Source organism: Talpa occidentalis, unplaced genomic scaffold (genome assembly GCF_014898055.3).
Source record: "Talpa occidentalis isolate TD23 unplaced genomic scaffold, MPIMG_talOcc4v2.1 talOcc4.5, whole genome shotgun sequence".
Taxonomy (NCBI): Eukaryota; Metazoa; Chordata; class Mammalia; order Eulipotyphla; family Talpidae; genus Talpa; species Talpa occidentalis.
Genome location: NW_023604861.1, coordinates 801,317 through 817,761, shown reverse-complemented (window position 1 = coordinate 817,761; position 16,445 = coordinate 801,317). Strand labels below are relative to the sequence as shown.

At 65.9% G+C, this 16,445-nt stretch overlaps 1 protein-coding gene across 6 annotated transcripts in view; it reads left to right on the top strand.

Annotated features, from left to right (window-relative positions):
- The window catches only part of ARHGEF7 (Rho guanine nucleotide exchange factor 7), a 59,962-nt gene that overhangs the window by 38,433 nt on the left and 5,084 nt on the right, over positions 1 to 16,445 (top strand). For 4 of the 6 annotated variants that reach the window (XM_037528679.2, XM_037528683.2, XM_037528684.2 and 1 more), the window contains 10 exons: positions 1,552 to 1,674; positions 3,189 to 3,327; positions 3,883 to 3,942; positions 4,485 to 4,631; positions 5,343 to 5,429; positions 7,160 to 7,238; positions 7,340 to 7,479; positions 8,220 to 8,444; positions 11,357 to 11,450; positions 12,114 to 12,203. In XM_037528679.2, the coding sequence (XP_037384576.1) occupies positions 1,552 to 1,674; positions 3,189 to 3,327; positions 3,883 to 3,942; positions 4,485 to 4,631; positions 5,343 to 5,429; positions 7,160 to 7,238; positions 7,340 to 7,479; positions 8,220 to 8,444; positions 11,357 to 11,450; positions 12,114 to 12,203 (1,184 nt within the window). Of the gene's footprint in view, positions 1 to 1,551; positions 1,675 to 3,188; positions 3,328 to 3,882; positions 3,943 to 4,484; positions 4,632 to 5,342; positions 5,430 to 7,159; positions 7,239 to 7,339; positions 7,480 to 8,219; positions 8,445 to 11,356; positions 11,451 to 12,113; positions 12,204 to 14,237; positions 14,415 to 16,445 lie in introns of all 6 variants that reach the window. The other 2 variants (XM_037528685.2, XM_037528682.2) reach the window with 2 other exon arrangements.

Below are 16,445 nucleotides of genomic sequence, written 5' to 3'. Positions count from 1 at the left end.
TGGCTGTGGCTGCAGCTCCTCTGAAGTAGAGGGAGTGCCTGCTGCCTCCTGGGGGCCCTGGGGCTCCTCGCCCAGCGGGGGTCCCTCATGTTAAGGAGGCGCAGGGCTGCTGGGAACGGCGGTCTGCTGAAACTAAGCAGAGGGACACTTAGCTTTTTCTGGTGACAGAGGAGTTTACCGGCACCTCAGAGAACGCCGGAAGCCACGAAACAGGAAAAAGTGAAAGCAGGTGCCGCCTCCTTCCCGCATGGAGGCGACGGAGTCTGCTCCCCTCTGCCCGTGGCCTGGGCTCCAGGCTCGGGCTGGTGTGGCGCCCGCCGGTGGGTGGGGTGGCCAGGGCAGAGCAGGACACCGCGGAGGAGCCGTGTCGCTGAGCGCTCTGGCCCTCGAGGGGGCGGGGCTGCCTCCCACCCCCGCACTGAGATTGGGGGCATGCCGCTTCCGTGAGTGGGGTGGCCGGCGCAGGCCCTGCCGTGTGCGGGGTTGTCAGTTGGAGACCGCCACTGTTCTCCGTGGCTTGCGTGGTTTAGCCCGTTCCGCCCTCTCAGTGAATGAGGAGGCAGGTTTGAAGGGGAGGCCGGCAGGGCAGAGAGTCTGAGTGGCTCTCCCAGGGGCACGCGCGGTGACCGTGGGGACTGAAAGCGCTGGTTTCCAGAGTCCCCGGAGCCGCGTGGCAAGGCCTTACCCCCCCCCCCCCCCGCCCCCAGCGCTGCGCGGCTTTCCTGGCAGCCACCTGCTTGCATCCTGTGGCTGCTGTGAGGTCTGTCTCCGGGCAGCTGGGCCCTCCTGTCCTCTGTAGAAAGGGTGCTCGGCTGTTGTTTGGTTGGGGGACTCCCCCAATACTATGCTTCGCCACTTTCTCTGGCCGGTTTCTGCAGGGAGAGTAGCAACCCCTCTGGTGTCCTGCCTTGAAGGATGTGGTCTTTCCAGTCAGGGCTGGGGGCTCTGGTGGCACTGGACTTGGGGTGCAGGGCTGCGACAGTGTCGTCCTGCCCACGGTAGCAAAAGGACCCCACTCCCAGTCACTTCCAGCTGGCACCTGGTGGTCCGCAGAGACCAGCACCGGGGCTCCCAGCGGCCTCCCCCAGACCCATGCTCAGGGCCCCACCTGGCCCTTGGCTGCGTTGCATTGGGCTGCACAGGGGCTGCCGCTCCTGGCGTGGTTGTGTGTGGCACGCTCTGCGGTGCGGCTCGGGACGGGGTGGGCTGCCCGGGCGCCTGATCCAGCCTTCACCTGCGGGAAGGCGGCGGGTGTTTTTCGTGCGCTGCCATGGGGCCGCTTTAACACAACGTGATGACAGCCAGCTCGCCCTGCTGGGGGGTCTCCGCGGCTGCTGCCAGAGGCGAGGCTTTCTGGCCGTGGTTCCTCCCAATGCCCGCGGAGGTGGGACTGGGGTGAGTGTGCGCAGAGGCTGGCGCTGGCTGGCTGCGACTTCACGTGCCTTGGGGGCTGTGGCGCGTACCCAGGACCCCTGCCACACCATGTGTCCTCGCTGGGCCCTGGCCCATCTGCTGCTGCTCACCGAGGATGTCTCCCTTTGCTGTCTGCAGGTCGCCTGAAGCCCAGCAGAGAGTTGGGGGCTGCTTTTTAAACCTGATGCCACAGATGAAGACCTTATACCTCGCGTACTGTGCCAACCACCCTTCGGCAGTGGGCGTCCTCACGGAGCACAGGTGCGTATCCCGCCTTCCTCGCGAGGCCCCGGGCCTCTGTGTCCACCTCCCACCTGCCGGGAACCAGGCCCTTGCTCTCACCAGGAGCAGGTGGCTCAGGGCCCCTTGGGAAGAGCCATGGGGGGCCGCGCGCTCATGGTGTGGTGTGACCGAGTTGGGATTTGCCGTCTCCCCTTGAGCTCTGTGGCTGCGAGGCGGAAGGAGCTGCCGGTGCTGGGTCGCAGCTGCCGCCCTCGCTTCCCAGCGCGAGGCCCGGGGCTGTCAGAGAAGTGCCTGTTTCTGGGCAGGGCGGGCTCACAGGCTGAGCATGCAGCTCTAGCTCGTCAGTGGAGACACAGTTACCCCGGCTGGGCAGACGGCGGCTTTCCCCACCGCAGAGGGGCCTCCGTTGCCGGCGTTGGCAAGGGTTGATGGGAGGTGAAGCATGGCGTACTAGCTGTGTGTGTCTGGGGCCCGAGTGTGAGCCCGGTTCTTGGGGTCACCCCCCAGGGGTCCGCCCGCTGCAAACCCTGTGTCCCTGGCGGCGACTCTGAGCGGCCTGTGGCTTCTGAGATGGTGCCCGTGAGGGTGACAGTGGCTTTGTCTGTGCTTCCCCTGCTGCCTGGCTGCGTGTCCTGGGCTGCCGTGCCAGCCAGGGAGGACGGAGAAGTCACATACAAGTGGCTGTGAGGAGCGGTTTGTTGTAATTTTTTTTGTTGTTGTTGCTGAATTTTAAAACACTGAAAGGTAGAATTTTTCTGTAAGGTCACCGGTATTGTGGGGTGACCTCACGTTCGTGCTTCGGCTGTGTGCTGCGTGGAAGTTAAGAGAAGTTACCTTTGCTTGCCGACTTTTCACTTAAACTCTTAGTTACAGTTTTTTGAGTGGAGGAGGATAACGATAACTTTGTTTTTGTTTATTTTTCTCTGCCAGAGATGAATTTTAACTAAGTTGAAATTTCAGTATAATCCTGAAATATCAGATGTGGCCCGGACAGCCTCCGAGGCCCCTCTCTTGGGAGAGGCCCCGCAGGGGTGGTGCTGAGGGAGATGAGCTCTGGTGCCAGGGCCTCCCTTCAGCGGGCTGTGCTCTGGGCTGTCCAGCGCTCGTAGAGGATGTCTGCGAAACCGATTTCTCCAAAGGGAAAAATTCCCTTCCGTACACTCAGCTGCAGGGCATCGTGAGTTAGGACAATAATCGAGGGGTGGCGTGGGGCTGCCACAGCTGTTCCTGGGTCCTCTGGCTCACGTGAGCTGTGCGTGGCAGGGCTGGAAGGGGGCGCACCGGCCTTGTGTCCAGAACCCCACGCTGGTGCTGTCCAGGGCCCCGCCGCTCAGTGGAGCCGCCCAGAGGCACTCACGGCTGTTTCTGATGCCCCCGCCGGGGGCTGGGCAGCGCAGGACCGCAATGCTCACAGCCAGAGCGGCGTCTGGGTGTGTCCTGCTGAGCAGCCTGGGGTGATGTGGGCCCGCCCGCGGGATCACCTGCCCGCACTGACCTCGCGTCTCTGTCTCCTGCGGTGGCGCCCTGCGCAGTGAGGAGCTGGGGGAGTTCATGGAGACCAAAGGTGCTGCAAGCCCTGGGATCCTGGTGCTGACCACCGGCCTCAGCAAGCCCTTCCTGCGCCTGGACAAGTACCCGACGCTGCTCAAGGAGCTGGAGCGGCACATGGAGGTGCGGGCCACGGGCTGGTTGCCAGGCTGGTGCTCCCCCTCACCCCGGGTGCAGCGCTCTGGCTCCCTGGCCTCCCGGTGCGCCTGTGGGCTGGGGTTTGCAGAAGCGGGCGCGATGGGGCCGGTTCCTGGGCAGCTGTGTGCGGTGCCATCAGCCACGGGCTGTGGCGGCCGGAGTCCCAGGGCACCCTGCTCGCCTGTCCTGTTCTTAGCGACGGGCTGTGTGCCTGGCAGAAAGCGGGGTTCAGGGCATTGTCTTGGCTCAGGAGCGTTCCCGTAAGGGGTGGTCAGCGGGCCCTGCCCACACGCGTGCCGGTCCTCTGCCGCGGTGGCTGCTGTGCCCGCACCGGCGTGTGGGTGCGGGGGCCCCTCTTACTCCCACGTCCTCTGACGTGTTTCCCCGAGGGTCACCGGCTCCCTGACTGTATTAAAGAATGAGAAATGACGCCTTGTAAATAGGACATGTTGTGGGGTGAAAACCCTGACACAGGCTGTAGGGCGCCTTTCCAGGGGGGAGCGTGTGACTGTGAGAGCTGAGTGTCTCGCTTCTTCGCAGGATTATCATCCAGACAGACAGGACATCCAGAAGTCCATGGCCGCCTTCAAAAGCCTCTCTGTAAGTGTCGCGCGCGCGTTACAGGCTTTCCTCGGCCCTTGTTCTGGCCCTTGAACGCAGAGAAATGCGTGTCGCCTGGGAAGGATAGGTAACGGGGAAAATGCAGTTCTCTCAGGGGCGTGAGCTGAGGGGATGACTGTATCATCAGTGTCCCCGCGGCTGGACTTGTGGGCGCCAGAAAAACGCAGTTGTCGTTCAGGTGTCGAGAAGACCCCGCGACGCGCCCCGCGGCTGCCCGGCTGTGGCCGGGTGCCCTCCCTGTGCCCTGCAGCCCCCCTCGCGGTCGGCCTGCTGTTGGGCCGGCTGTCCCGAAACATCCGCCTTGTTGGTGTTTCCCTCGGCCCAGATTCTGCGCGGGCAGACGTTACAGTCACAGCAAGCGCGTCCCTCACCGCTGTGTGTGTCTCCTGACGTGGGTGACTGCGGTCCCCGGGGCCCTGGCCCAGGGGCTGTCTCCGGGCGCGCCACAAAGCTGCTGTGGGGCCACCCAGGCTGTGAGGCTGGCGGCTCCCGTGCCATCACCGGGCTCTCGTGTCCCTCAGGCTCAGTGTCAGGAGGTGCGGAAGAGGAAGGAGCTGGAGCTGCAGATCCTGACGGAAGCCATCCGCAACTGGGAGGGTGATGACATCAAGGCCCTGGGCGCCGTGGTGTACATGTCGCAGGTCCTGATCCAGTGCGCGGGGAGCGAGGTACTGTGCTGCCCCCGGGCGGGCCACTGCCGTCCCCGCCCACGGCTGCCCTTGGCTCTCTCCGCCAGTCCCTGCTCCTGGATTTCCCTCCAGCTCTGTGGTCAGTAGTGCGGCTTAGAGCACGCTTGCGGCCATGAGGCCTCAGGACAGGCTGGTGCTGTGGCCCCCAAGGCGTCCGCCCTTCTGTCTCCTCTGGGGGTGTTTGTTCTTGAGGTGTGGTCTCTGGGGTGTTCTTAACCATGTTCAGGTGACGGTTTGAACTGTCAAATGCTGCTCACGCTAAGTCTCTCACGCAAACAAGGTGACAGTTACGGGAGGATGGAGACCGCCTTCCACGGGCGTGTCCGGCTTTGGGGATGTCCCCGGCTACTGGTGTTGGCATTTCACGGCCGCCCTGGGCTGAGGGCCCCGCCCGCCCCCTGCACTGAACGCCGTTACGGTCGCTTTTCCTTAACCAGGAGGGAGAGTTTGAGTCCAGTTCCAGAGTCGCAGGCAGAGCTGAGCTCTTTGGCTAGCCTCAAAGTGAAGGGTTGTACGTGGGCCCCTTGTGAATCTTGAAATTTATTGTAACTTTGTTTTCACTTAATTTAGCCAATAAAACGGGGTGGGAGAAACGCAAACAGCGAGTGGGGCGGCGGGGGGGGGGGGGGGGGAACGTCCTCGTGCCTCTGTCTCTGAGTAAGTGCTTGGTCTGTCCTTGTCCTGGCCTAGGAGAAGAGCGAGCGCTACCTCCTCCTCTTCCCCAGCACGCTGCTGATGCTGTCCGCCAGCCCGCGGATGAGCGGCTTCATCTACCAGGTACCGCCCGTGGGGCCTCCCCCAACCCCCCGTCCGCAGGGCACCATTTCTGGCCTGGCCGGTGTGTGCCTGGGGCTGTGGTGCCTGCGCCTGCCCCGTGCATGTCCCCTGCCAGCCTCAGTCCTGAGCTGGGGGGAGGGAGCGGGCGATGCGCAGCCCCACCTCCTCTCCACTCAGCCCTCCTGCCGCTTGCCCCGACCTCAGACGTGCAGCCACTCAGCGGCCAGCCGCGGCATGCTGGGAAGGGCCTTTCCAGCTTGGCCGTCAGGGACCTGTTGGAGAGGACGTGAGCACTGATGGGAGGGCCAAGGCGAGGGCTTCTGGTGTTTCCTGAATTGCAGACTCGCGGCGTGTGGGTCCTTGGTCTGGGTCGGCCTTGGCTCTGGAAGCCAGTGCCTCCCAGTCCCGTGGCTTGGCCCGGCGCCCGAGACGGTGTTGCCGAGCTCAGCCTCCTTTCTCTGGGTGGCCTCGTGGTTTCCTGCTGCACTGGCCAGATGTCCAGCCACTGACCCGAGTCAGATGTCCAGGGACTCTGCTGCCCGGAGAGCAGCTCCTCACAGGCCCTGCACAAAGCGGGCCTCTGAGGACACCGGACAGCCCTGCCCCTCGGTTGGCCAACCTGCTGCAGAGCAGGGTCTGTGCAGAGTCAGCTGCTGCTCCCTCCACCCAGTGCCGCCCCCTCCTACCCAGTGCCCTGGTGGGATGACTGGCGAGGTGGAGGCCGAGCTCCCTGTGTTCAGGCTCTGGTCTAAGCAGAGAAAGGAAGGGTCGCCGCTTGTGAGGCCCAGGCCCTGGTGGCAAGGCTGGCACGCGGCCATGGGGGCTTGGGCGTCCCACCCACGGGACCTGTCCTTGCGGGGAGCCTCTGCATGCTGAGGCCCGCGCATCGGTGGCGTGCATCTCCCGCTCTGGCAGGTGTCACGCAGCAAAGCCAGGGACACGGGGAGATCCTGGCCCCTTTGTGGTGCGAGGCGGCACACCGCCTGCTGTGGTGGTCTCGCGGCTCTGAGCCCCGTGCCTCAGGCACCCGCTGTGGCTGACGTGCCGGAGGGTGCCTCTGTCAGAAGCGTCTGACCATGCATGCCCAGCACTGCCCAGTGTCCCAAAGTGTCCCCGCCTCTGGGTGACCCTCAGCTGGCTCTGCCTCCGTGGACAGGGTCTTTTCTGGTGTGGGGATGGGTGGGGAGACTGTCCCTGGCCGATGGGCATAGAGCAGCATCCAGGCCCCTGCCCGCCAGGGCTCTGTGCCCTGTGGAGGACCGTGGCTCTCTGCCAGATAGCCCTTGCTCCCCGCTGCCGCGGCCTGGCCCGGCCCGGACGTCCTGGCTGGTGTCTGTGTTCAGTGCCGTGTGTGGGGCCCTCCCTGACATCTCTGGGCGCCATGTCCCTGCCTGCTTGCTTGTGCTCATTGCCCAGCAGCTGGCCACCAGCCCCTGCCCCTGGGCCGCCTGGGCGGGTCCCTTGGGCCTGCTCCCTGGGGGTGCTCGGAGGCGCGCCACAGGTGCAGCCGGGGTGTGTCTCTGCTGCTCGCTGGTGCTGTTCCTAGATTTGAGCATCAGTAGTTCTCACTGGGTCAGAAGCTCTGATGTCACGCGCGTGGCTGGTACAGGAGAGGGGTTTTCCTGGCTTGCGAACACTCTTCTCCCGCTTCTAACGTCACTTATCTATGAGCATTTGCTTTAAAAACAGCATCTTTACGTGAGAAGCTCTAACTTGGGGGTCGTTTTCAGGGCAAGCTCCCAACTACAGGGATGACGATCACGAAGCTTGAGGACAGCGAGCACCACAGGAACGCCTTTGAGATTGCAGGTGAGGGGCGCTGCGGGCGCTGCGGGGGGAGGCCCACCATTGGGGCGCCGTGGGCCCACGTGCTCTCCCCATGTCCCGCCTGGGCGTCTCCTCTCTTCTAGGGAGCATGATCGAGCGGATCCTGGTGTCCTGCAGCAGCCAGCAGGACTTGCACGAGTGGGTGGACCACCTGCAGAAGCAGACGAAGGTCACGGCTGCGGGCAACCCCTGCGTCAAGCCGCATTCTGTGCCGTCTCACACCGTAAGGACCCGCCTGGCTCGGGGTGGCTGCCGGCTGGCCACACACGGCGTCATGTACCGGGGCCCACCCAGGGTTCTCTGCAGACGCCGCCGGCCCCGCACTTTAGCCCAGGGGCTGCGGACCCAGCAGGGTCTCGAGAACATTCACTCTGTAGCAGGCGTCATCAGGAAGGATTTAGTGATGAGGGGGCCAGGCCCACGGGGAGGCTCTGAAATCGCCTTCTTTGATGTATGCTTTGACTTAAGGAATCTTCACCTGTGTCCTGCTCGTTTGCACATCTCAGCAGCTCTTTGGTCTCCCATATACTTAGGGCGCCTTCAGAGGTCAACATGGAAACTCACATTTAGAGCTTCCTGTCGCGCTGTCTCTGCTGTCGCTGTGCTTGGTCTCCGTAGCAGAGACGAGCCTGGAAGAACGGGCCTGGCCGGATCCAGGGGTTCACGAGACAGTGGCGCCCGTGCTTTGCCCAGTAAATCACACTAGCTGGGCCGCGTGGGCCCCCACGTAGTGGCTGTTATTTGACAAAATTCCGTTATTTCCATGGGCTGAGATGCCCTTTGTGAGTGTTACTGCAGGCGCACGGGCCGGGCCCCTCGGCTGCCTCCTGGCCTGGGCGGCCCAGAAGCTCCCACGATCGCGCCCTGTCGGCGTCGTCTGGGGCGGGGGTGGCTGAGCCTCCGCGGGTCGGGTGTCTCTGCACGGCCTCGACTGCGGACGCTGTCTTCCTCGTCTCCCGGCAGCTCCCCTGCCACCCGCTCGCCCCGTCCAGCAAGCACGCCGACAGCAAGCCCATGCCGCTGGCGCCCCCCTACCACACGCTGCCCCACCCTTCCCACCATGGCGCCCCACATGCCGCCATCAGCTGGGGGCCGCTGGAGCCGCCGAAGACCCCCAAGCCCTGGAGCCTGAGCTGTCTGCGGCCCGCGCCTCCCCTCCGGCCCTCGGCCGCCCTCTGCTACAAGGAGGTGAGGCGCTCGGGGGCGCTGTCTCGGTGTCGGTGCAGTCGGGGTGAGGCGCGTGTCTGTCTGTCTCGGTGTCGGTGCCGTCAGGGTGAGGCGCGCGTCTGTCTTTTTCAGTGTCCGTGCAGCCGGGGTGTGGGGTGCATCTGTTTCTGTGTCCGTGCAGCCGGGGTGTGGGGCGCATCTGTCTGTGGCGCGAGAAGGCAGAGGCCTTTCTTCGGAGGCCTGTGGGGGGTCAGCCCGCTGTTGTCATCCAGAGTGCCCCGTGCCCCTCCCTGACTTGGGCGCTGTGGGCCAAGGGGCTGGCAGGTCTCGCAGCGGCTTCCTCCGTGCCCCTCACGGCACCCAAGTTATTTGGCTTCCGGTGTATCAGGCCTCGCCTTGCTGCAGCTGGCCACCGTGTGCCCGGCGGCCCCGTCTCGCTGGAGGCCTGGTCCAGGAGGCCGCATTTGTCGGGAGCGGCGGTGGGAGGGCAGGGAGCATTGCACCTGGAGGCGAAGACGGCTGTTTGGCAGCGCTGTGGCGCCAGAGAGACCATGACGCCTCCCACTCACCGTGCCCAGCGCTGCGGCCTCTCTGACCACTGTCGCCGGGCCTTGGGGGCCGACTGCAGGCGGGGCCGAGTCGGGAAGCCGCCTGGACAGCAGGCTCCAATCGGACATGTCCGCACAGCAGGCTTCTGTCCAATGAGCGCCGCCGGCCTCCCGGTAGAGCACCAAAGGCCGAGGGACCTGGGGGGACGTGGCTACAGTGACTGTGTCGCTCATTCCCAGCCCCACCCTAGCAGCCTCCCAGGACAGGACGCCCTTCCTCAGCCCCGCGCCCACGGCCCGGACGCGCAGCCGTCCCAGTGAGCCCGGCGAGCATAGCTTCAGACCTGGCCCCTCCGGACCTGGCCCGACTGGAGTCCAGTGCTTCATGCTCTCTGGCGGCCAACGCCATCCTGACAGTGGCCCTGCGCTGTGTGTGGGCACCTTTCGGGCTCGAGGAGGCGGCGCATGTGAGGAGCCCCGGAGGCCCCGCCCGAGGACGCGGGTGGAGCCCGAGTGTGGCGGAGACGAGTGTGAGCGTGGGGCATGTGTGAGCGTGTGGCGTCAGCGTACACGAGCCTGGCGAGGCGCTGCGCACACGCCCCACCGCTGAGGGCCGCCGTGAGAGGTGCTCCCGACTCCCGGTACCCTCCGGGGGTTTCTCGCGCAACCTCTGCCTTCCCGGTGGTTGGGGTCCCCGCTACGGCAGCCGCTTGGGGAGCATCGCTGCTCTGTGCTCCCCGGTGAAACTGGAGTACACGCGAGACGGGCCCACATAGAAAGGCCCCAACGACAGGTGCTGGGAGGGAGGAGCCGGTGGGCAGGAAGGCTGCTCCCCAGGGGTGCGCTCTGGGCCCGCCTCAGCCCGGGAGTGGAAATGCCGCTTGGCCAGCAGCCCCACCCACTTGGGGCGTCAGCTGGAGGCCGTGAAGCTCTCGGTGCAAAAGGCTCTGAGCCTTCCAGCAGCGGACGCTGGGGCCTTGTGCCCAGGCAGGGCAGGGTTGTGAAGAGGCGGCAGCCACGCTGCGGGCAGCTCTCAGCCGCCAGGGAAACGCTGTGTTGCCCTTTGCAGCAGAATGGAGTTTGAGGGAACACAGCGCGAGGTAGTTCAGAAGGCCAGAGAAAGTACTGGGCGCGTGAGAGCAGGGCTGGCCGGAGTGAAGTGCTCCTGAGAGCGCGGCGCTGAGAAGGGACCTGAGGCTCGGAGGGCGCAGGGAGGGAGGCACCATGGGCCTGGGGTCTGGGTCGTCAGTGGGGCCTCAGCAGGTCTGTCCGGGACTGAGCCCACGGTGCCAGCCCCTCCCTTCTCGCCCTCTGGGCCCCTCCTCGTGTCGGGCCACTTGGCTGGTCGTGGTCAGCGAGGCCTGGGGCGGGGCTACCACAGTGGTCTGGGCCTCAGTGCAGACCAGGATGTCCTAGGCAGGCTTCCCTGGCAATCCGTCACGACTGTGCCCTGGCCCTGGGAGACGCGTGCTGCCCGCCACCGCCCGCCGGGGACGCGCGCTGGGTTGTATGTGCTCAGGGTTTGTCTGCTCGGAATTTTTGGACTTGGTTTTGTGCACGCTTCTGGCCGCTCGCCGGAAGGAGCAAGCACGACGAGGGAAGGCTGGTGCTCAGCGGACAGCAGTGGCAGCTCTGCCCTGGGACCGCTGCCCCGGCACCTCCCAGCTCTGGATGGTCTTCTGGGCCTGGCTCGACAGGACTGGCGTGTGGGGCCAAGTCCTCCTGGCCCTGCATCCACGCGGCGTGCGCGCTCTGCGCTGGTGCCGCTGCAGGTCTACAAACTGCTGGAATTTATCTGTTCAGTGAGGGTTTGAAAGAGACGCTCTCCAAGGTTGATCTTTCTTCCCTCTGCGTGCATCAGCCTGACCAGCGCATCTCCCCCGCCTCTCTGGTCAGAGGAGCGGTCACGTGTCTGTTGTCACGGTGATGCCCACAGTGACGCCTCACGGTTGGCCCCGGCGTTACTGGCTCAGTTGTCCTGTTGGGTTTCCGCCGGCGTGCTCTGCGTCGTTCTGGGTGCTGAGTGCCGTGCGGCGGGGGCGAGGGTGCCTTCCCGGTGAGGAGTGCCCCGAGTCACCTGAGCCCCAGCCCTGCCTTCCACGCCGCTGCGCCCAGGCCAGCCCCTGATCCCCAGCTCTTCACTTGCTCCTCCGAGAGCAGGCGCAGCTGCCCTTCCTAGCGAGCCGGGCGGTTAGTCCCTGTGTGCCCTGCTCGCTGGACCCGGCGGTCCGCTGGATGCAGGTGCCTCACGTGCGAGCTCAAGTCACCATGGGGCAGCAGGACGCCCCACAGGCGGCTGGAGTGACCCAGCGACGCCCCAGCACTCTCGGGGTTGCCAGGCAGGCCCCTGGTGAGGCTCATCAGTACTGCCCTCTCTCCCTGCAGGACCTTAGTAAGAGCCCCAAGACTATGAAAAAGCTGCTTCCCAAGCGCAAGCCTGAGCGGAAGCCGTCGGACGAGGAGTTCGCGCTGAGGAAGAGTGAGTGTGTGCGCCGGCGGGCGCGGTGCTAGGCTGCCTGTCGGTGTGGAGCGAGCTCGCTGCGGCGTGTCCACGCGATGCCTGGCGCGGCGGGAGAGGTGGGAGGCCTGCCTGGGATGGGACGCCATGGGCGAGGTCTCCGGTGCTGGGCCCCCGCGTGGCCCATCCAGCCCGGCCCTGGCGCGTGAGCAGCAGCTGGGCGGCGCCTCCCAGCTCCGGGGGTGCGGACACTCTGGCGGGGGCTCTAAGGACCACTCTCCACACCGAGGCTGGCCTGCGGCCTCTCTGGGGTGCAGCTGCCTCCCCTCTTGCATGGCAGGCACGGGGTGCCGCCTCCCTGCGCGCTGAGCTCTGGGGCATGGCAGCTGGTGGGTGGCGGGTGCAAGCCGGGCCTTGTCAGCTCTCGCCCTTCCTGGGCCGCAGCGGCCCTTGCGCACCTGCGCGTGTCTCTCAGCTCCCCTCTCCCGGGCCTGCCCGTCCTCAGCCTCGGGTTGGACAGCGAGACAGCTCGCGCTGTAGTGGGGACCCTGGGCCCCAATACGGCCGGTGAGCCGCACTTCCGAGCAGCCTGGTCCTCTCGGAGGGCGCTCGTCTGTCCTGGCTGTGCTCCATCTGGTCGGCGGGCAGCACCGGTGTGCAGCTGTGACGCATGTGTCCCCACAGGCACGGCCGCGCTGGAGGAGGATGCGCAGATCCTGAAGGTCATCGAGGCCTATTGCACCAGCGCCAAGACCCGGCAGACGCTCAACTCAAGTGAGTCTCCGCGGACGTGCTGGGCAGGGCCGGGCGGCTGCAGGGCTGGCCCGCGGGGGTGTGGTGGGGCAGGGCCACACGTGGGCCTCTGCCGGACACAGAGGACGGGCGGTTCTGTCCACGCCGTTCAGACTTCCGTGGGGTGGTGTCACCATCTCTGCTGTTACTGTGACTTAGTTTTCTAGAGTCTGGTCAGCAGCGTGCCCTGGGCCAGTCCCTCTCGGGCCAGTCCCCGCCTGAGATTCTTTGGAGGTGCATCCAGTCAGGTGGCCCCTAGATGTCGGGGCCACCGGGTTCACCTGCCCTTGGCGTGTGATGGCTCCCGGGGGCCGCCTGACCTGCTGCAGAGCTGGGCCTTTTCAACAAGACCCTCCCGCATGCTGAGCAGAGGCCCCACCCACCCCGTCCCGCAGGGGGAGGCGCCCTCGCTGCTGCCATGTCCTGGCCACGGGGGCCCTCTCAGGGCTGTTATTTCTTGAGTTTTCCGTTTTTCTGAAGAACTAGGTTATCCCATAAGAATTGGTTTCTGTAGGATTTTGAGCTTTTGGTTCCTTTGCCACTCCAACTTGTGGCGCATTTGCTCGCTCCCCCTCGGTGTCAGCGCCCAGCACAGGCCGCCCAGTGGGCCGGTGCTGGGTCCTCTCAAACTCGTGCTGGAAAGAGGGGCGGCGGGGATTTCCAGCTGCCTCTCAGCGTCGCGGGGACGCCTGCAGCCCCGCGGTTGGGCCGGCTCCTGCCCGGGGAGCGTCTGTCCCCTCTTCGGGGGCGGATGCCCTTTGTAGTGACAGGTCAGTGCAGAGAGGGCGGCTGTGCTGGGAGGCCCACCCGTGAGTGCACCCTGGGCCCCTGTGTGCAGGAGGCTGTGTTTGAAGTAATAAGCTCTAGAGCGTGGCCACAGCCATCTGGGTGTGGACTTTGAGAATTTAAAAAAAAATGACTTATTTTTGCTTGAATCATTTGAAATAAAATTTTAGCCGGGGAGTAGACCAGGCAGCGGGAGCTCTGTGTGTTCTCGTGTGAGTGCATTTTTTTGTTGAGAGGCAGTGCCCACGATGGGCCTGGCCCCCGCAGGGCCGCCGGAGCTGTGCCCGCAGCTCCTGACCAGGCACCCGGCCGCTGCCGGAGCAGCCCACACCGTGGGCCCAGGGCAGACCGTCCCCTCAGGCCTAGGCCCAGTGTCCTGAGGGCAGGTGGGACGGGGCGCCGGTCCTTGGTGCTGGCCAGGCGTGTGCTCGAGCCGCGGGCGCAGGGGCCCAGGGGCGCGGGACACTCATGGGTGGTGCTAACGGCTGTCGGGCGGCGGGTCCATGGCTCCCGCCCCACCTCCCGGGCCGCACGGCCTGGCCAGCACCAGTGCTCGTGGCTCTAGCCCCTGCTGGCCTCTGCTCTGCCTTTTGTGTCCACTTCCTCCTGTCCTCCTCCTAAGTGGTGGCATCACCAGTGAGAGGCCCCGCACCGGGCGGGCTGGGGGGCGGGGCGGGGCCCGTGGACACCCTTCTCCACGCGGACGTTTTTGCGGCGGGGAGAGCGGATCAGGTAAGTGTAGGCCCCGTCCTTAAGGTGCTGCCTAGCCTGGCAGAGCGAAGAAAAGGAAAGTCCTCGGAACTGTCTTGCGTTCAGCGTGTCCGTCTCCACGACGGGACGCGGCTTGTTAGCGGCCACAGGGACGGCTCCTTGCCCGAGGACGTCCTACAGGACGCTGTGGTCCGTGAGGCGCAGGGCAGACGGGTGCTCGCCAGGCGCTGCGGGCCCAGCCGCCCGCGAGGGCTGGGGGGGGGGCGAGAGTCGCGCGCGGCTGCGGGCCTAGCGAGGTGGTAGCGGGCCCGGTGGCGGCTGGGCCGGTGCTGAGTCCGGCATCGCGGCCCAGCCTAGGTGAGGAGAGACGAACGTTGCTGCCGTGTTTTAACAGTATTTTCTCTCTTCCTTCTCTTCCCGTCACCCTGTGCTTCTGTCTCCATGTCTTTGGTTGTGGCTCTTCCTGTCCGTCCTCCTCCTCCCGCCTCCGCTGTCGCCCGCCCCGCCCGCCCGTCTTAGCATGGCAAGGCACTGACCTGATGCATAATCACGTCCTGGCCGACGACGACCAGCCAAGTCTAGACTGCCTGGGTCGTCGCGGCAGCCTTTCCCGTTTGGAGCCTTCAGACCCCTCGGAGGACTCTGACTATGACAGTGTGTGGACAGCCCATAGTTACAGAGCGGGGGCCGCCTCTCGTAAGAGCTGTTGCTCGTATATCTCTCACCAGAACTAACGCCCTGCGCTCTCCCCAGCACTGCTCGTGTACTGCAGCCTGCTTTCCTAGACGTTTCCTTGCTGTTCTTGTCTCTTTCATGTGGTGTTTTAACAACGCGGGGGGCCTTCTGCTCCCCTTGTGCTGGGTGGTGCAGCACCGCCCATCGCAGCTCCTTCGAGCACAGCTGGAGGGGCCGACGCCCGGCCTGTCCCCGGGGTGCTGGCTCCTTGGGCAGGCGGGGTGGTGCCGAGCACCCGCAGGGGTTATTCTCGGCGTGGCGCCCGCCTGCTCACTCACGGTAGAGGCGCGAGCTCGCTGATACCGGAACCGGCGGGCCGGGGCCTGCAGCCCACAGGACCAGCAGGGGCCTCCGCCTCCACGTGGGCCCGCCTGGCTTCCGTGGGGTGAGTGCCGAGCACGCCCCACAGCCTGCGGCTGGGCGACCAGCAAGACCGTGCTGAGCTGTGTTGGGGGGGGCAGGGCCCAGGGGGCCGGCCCGCGCCCGCCCAGGGCTCCCGAGGGCGCACGGCCGCAGGAGGGAGTGCCCTCTGAGGCGGCCAGCGTAGCGTCAGCCGGGACCCCCCACCGGAGCTGACCCCACCGTTGTGCTCCTCGGCCCCGCCCACTCCCTGTGGGTGAAGTCCCGCCTCAGCTTCCTCCCCCCGTGTAGTGCAGGCTCCCCAGGCGGTCGGTGGGCTGGAACAGGCGAGTGCTTTGGCTTGAGTCCTGGCCTGGCTGCACCCCGACACCCCCGACATCCATACTCATACTGCCTGCAGTGGATACGTTGCTTGTTCTCAGCCGCTGGCTGCAGTGAAAGTCCAATTACCGCAATCCCGGCGCAGTGGCCCCCGCGCTCGATGTCCTGGGGACACCTCAGCCATCGCAGACGCGCGGCTGCCATGAGACGCAGGAGGGGACCCCGCTGGGGCCCGCCCCCTTAGGGTTGCTGTAAGGAGGTTTCACTGACCTCGCTCGGGCTGGGCTCCGCTTCAGGGCGGTCTGAGCGAGCGCGTCACATGCAGCGCAGCCCCACATCTGCCCATCGCTGGGGGCCGTGTGCCCTCCCGCCTGCTGTGTTTGGGGTGGAAATGGCACCCGAGGGTTGCGTTTTAAGGGTTCGCTGAAGCCAGCTCAGCACGTGTGACGCCATGGCGAGTCGGGAATAACGTGTTTTCCTTCCCTCAGGGTGGCGGTGACCGCAGGTGGCTGTGATTTCTCCCCAGCACCCTCCCTGGCCGCCCCCAGGCAGTGTTCCCGTCTCGTTTGCACGGAGACACCTTTGCTGCGTCCGCCCTGTTCCTGGGAGCTGAGCCCGGTGCTGGCGGCCCGGCAGGCGTGTGGCTCAGGCCGCGGCTCCACGCTGCGGCGGGCAGGCGGGTGGCCCCAGGGCTGGGTCGCCCCACTCCATGTGCTCTGCCCCGTCGCCCCGAGGGGCCCCTCCGGCTGCAGCTTCCTACTTTCCCACCGGATGTAACTACGTGCCAGTGTGCCAGGGTCCGTGCCCCTGCGGGGGTCTGTCTGCCCCACTGGCGCCGGGGCGTGGAGAGAGAGGGCGCCGGAGGCTGGCCTCCTCACCCGGCCGCGCTCCTCGGGAGCAGCCTGGCTCTGTCTCACCTAACGCGGCCCTCCCGCCCCACGCCGGGCCGCCCCGTGGCGGAGGCTCAGGCCTGGCGGCGCGGCGGGCACCCCCGGCACGGCCCATGGGCTCTGCCCCACGCCGGCCGCGCTTGCGTTGTCTTGACGAGACACGTTCTTGACCGCCGAGTTTTGGCACTTGCCCACCCTGTCTTTTTGTGCCAGTTAAAGCCATTTTGACAGTGATTTTGTTGACGCGAAGACGACTGCAGGACGACGATCCGGCTTCTTGTCTGGACTCGTCCCGAGGGTCTGCACCCGGGGCGCTCGTGGCCGGGTCGGAAGTGTCGTTGGCGCCGGCCTGGGACCACGGTGGCCGTGCCGGTGCCCGGGGGCCGCGCCTGCTCGTGCGGGGCGTCGGTCACCCCGCGCT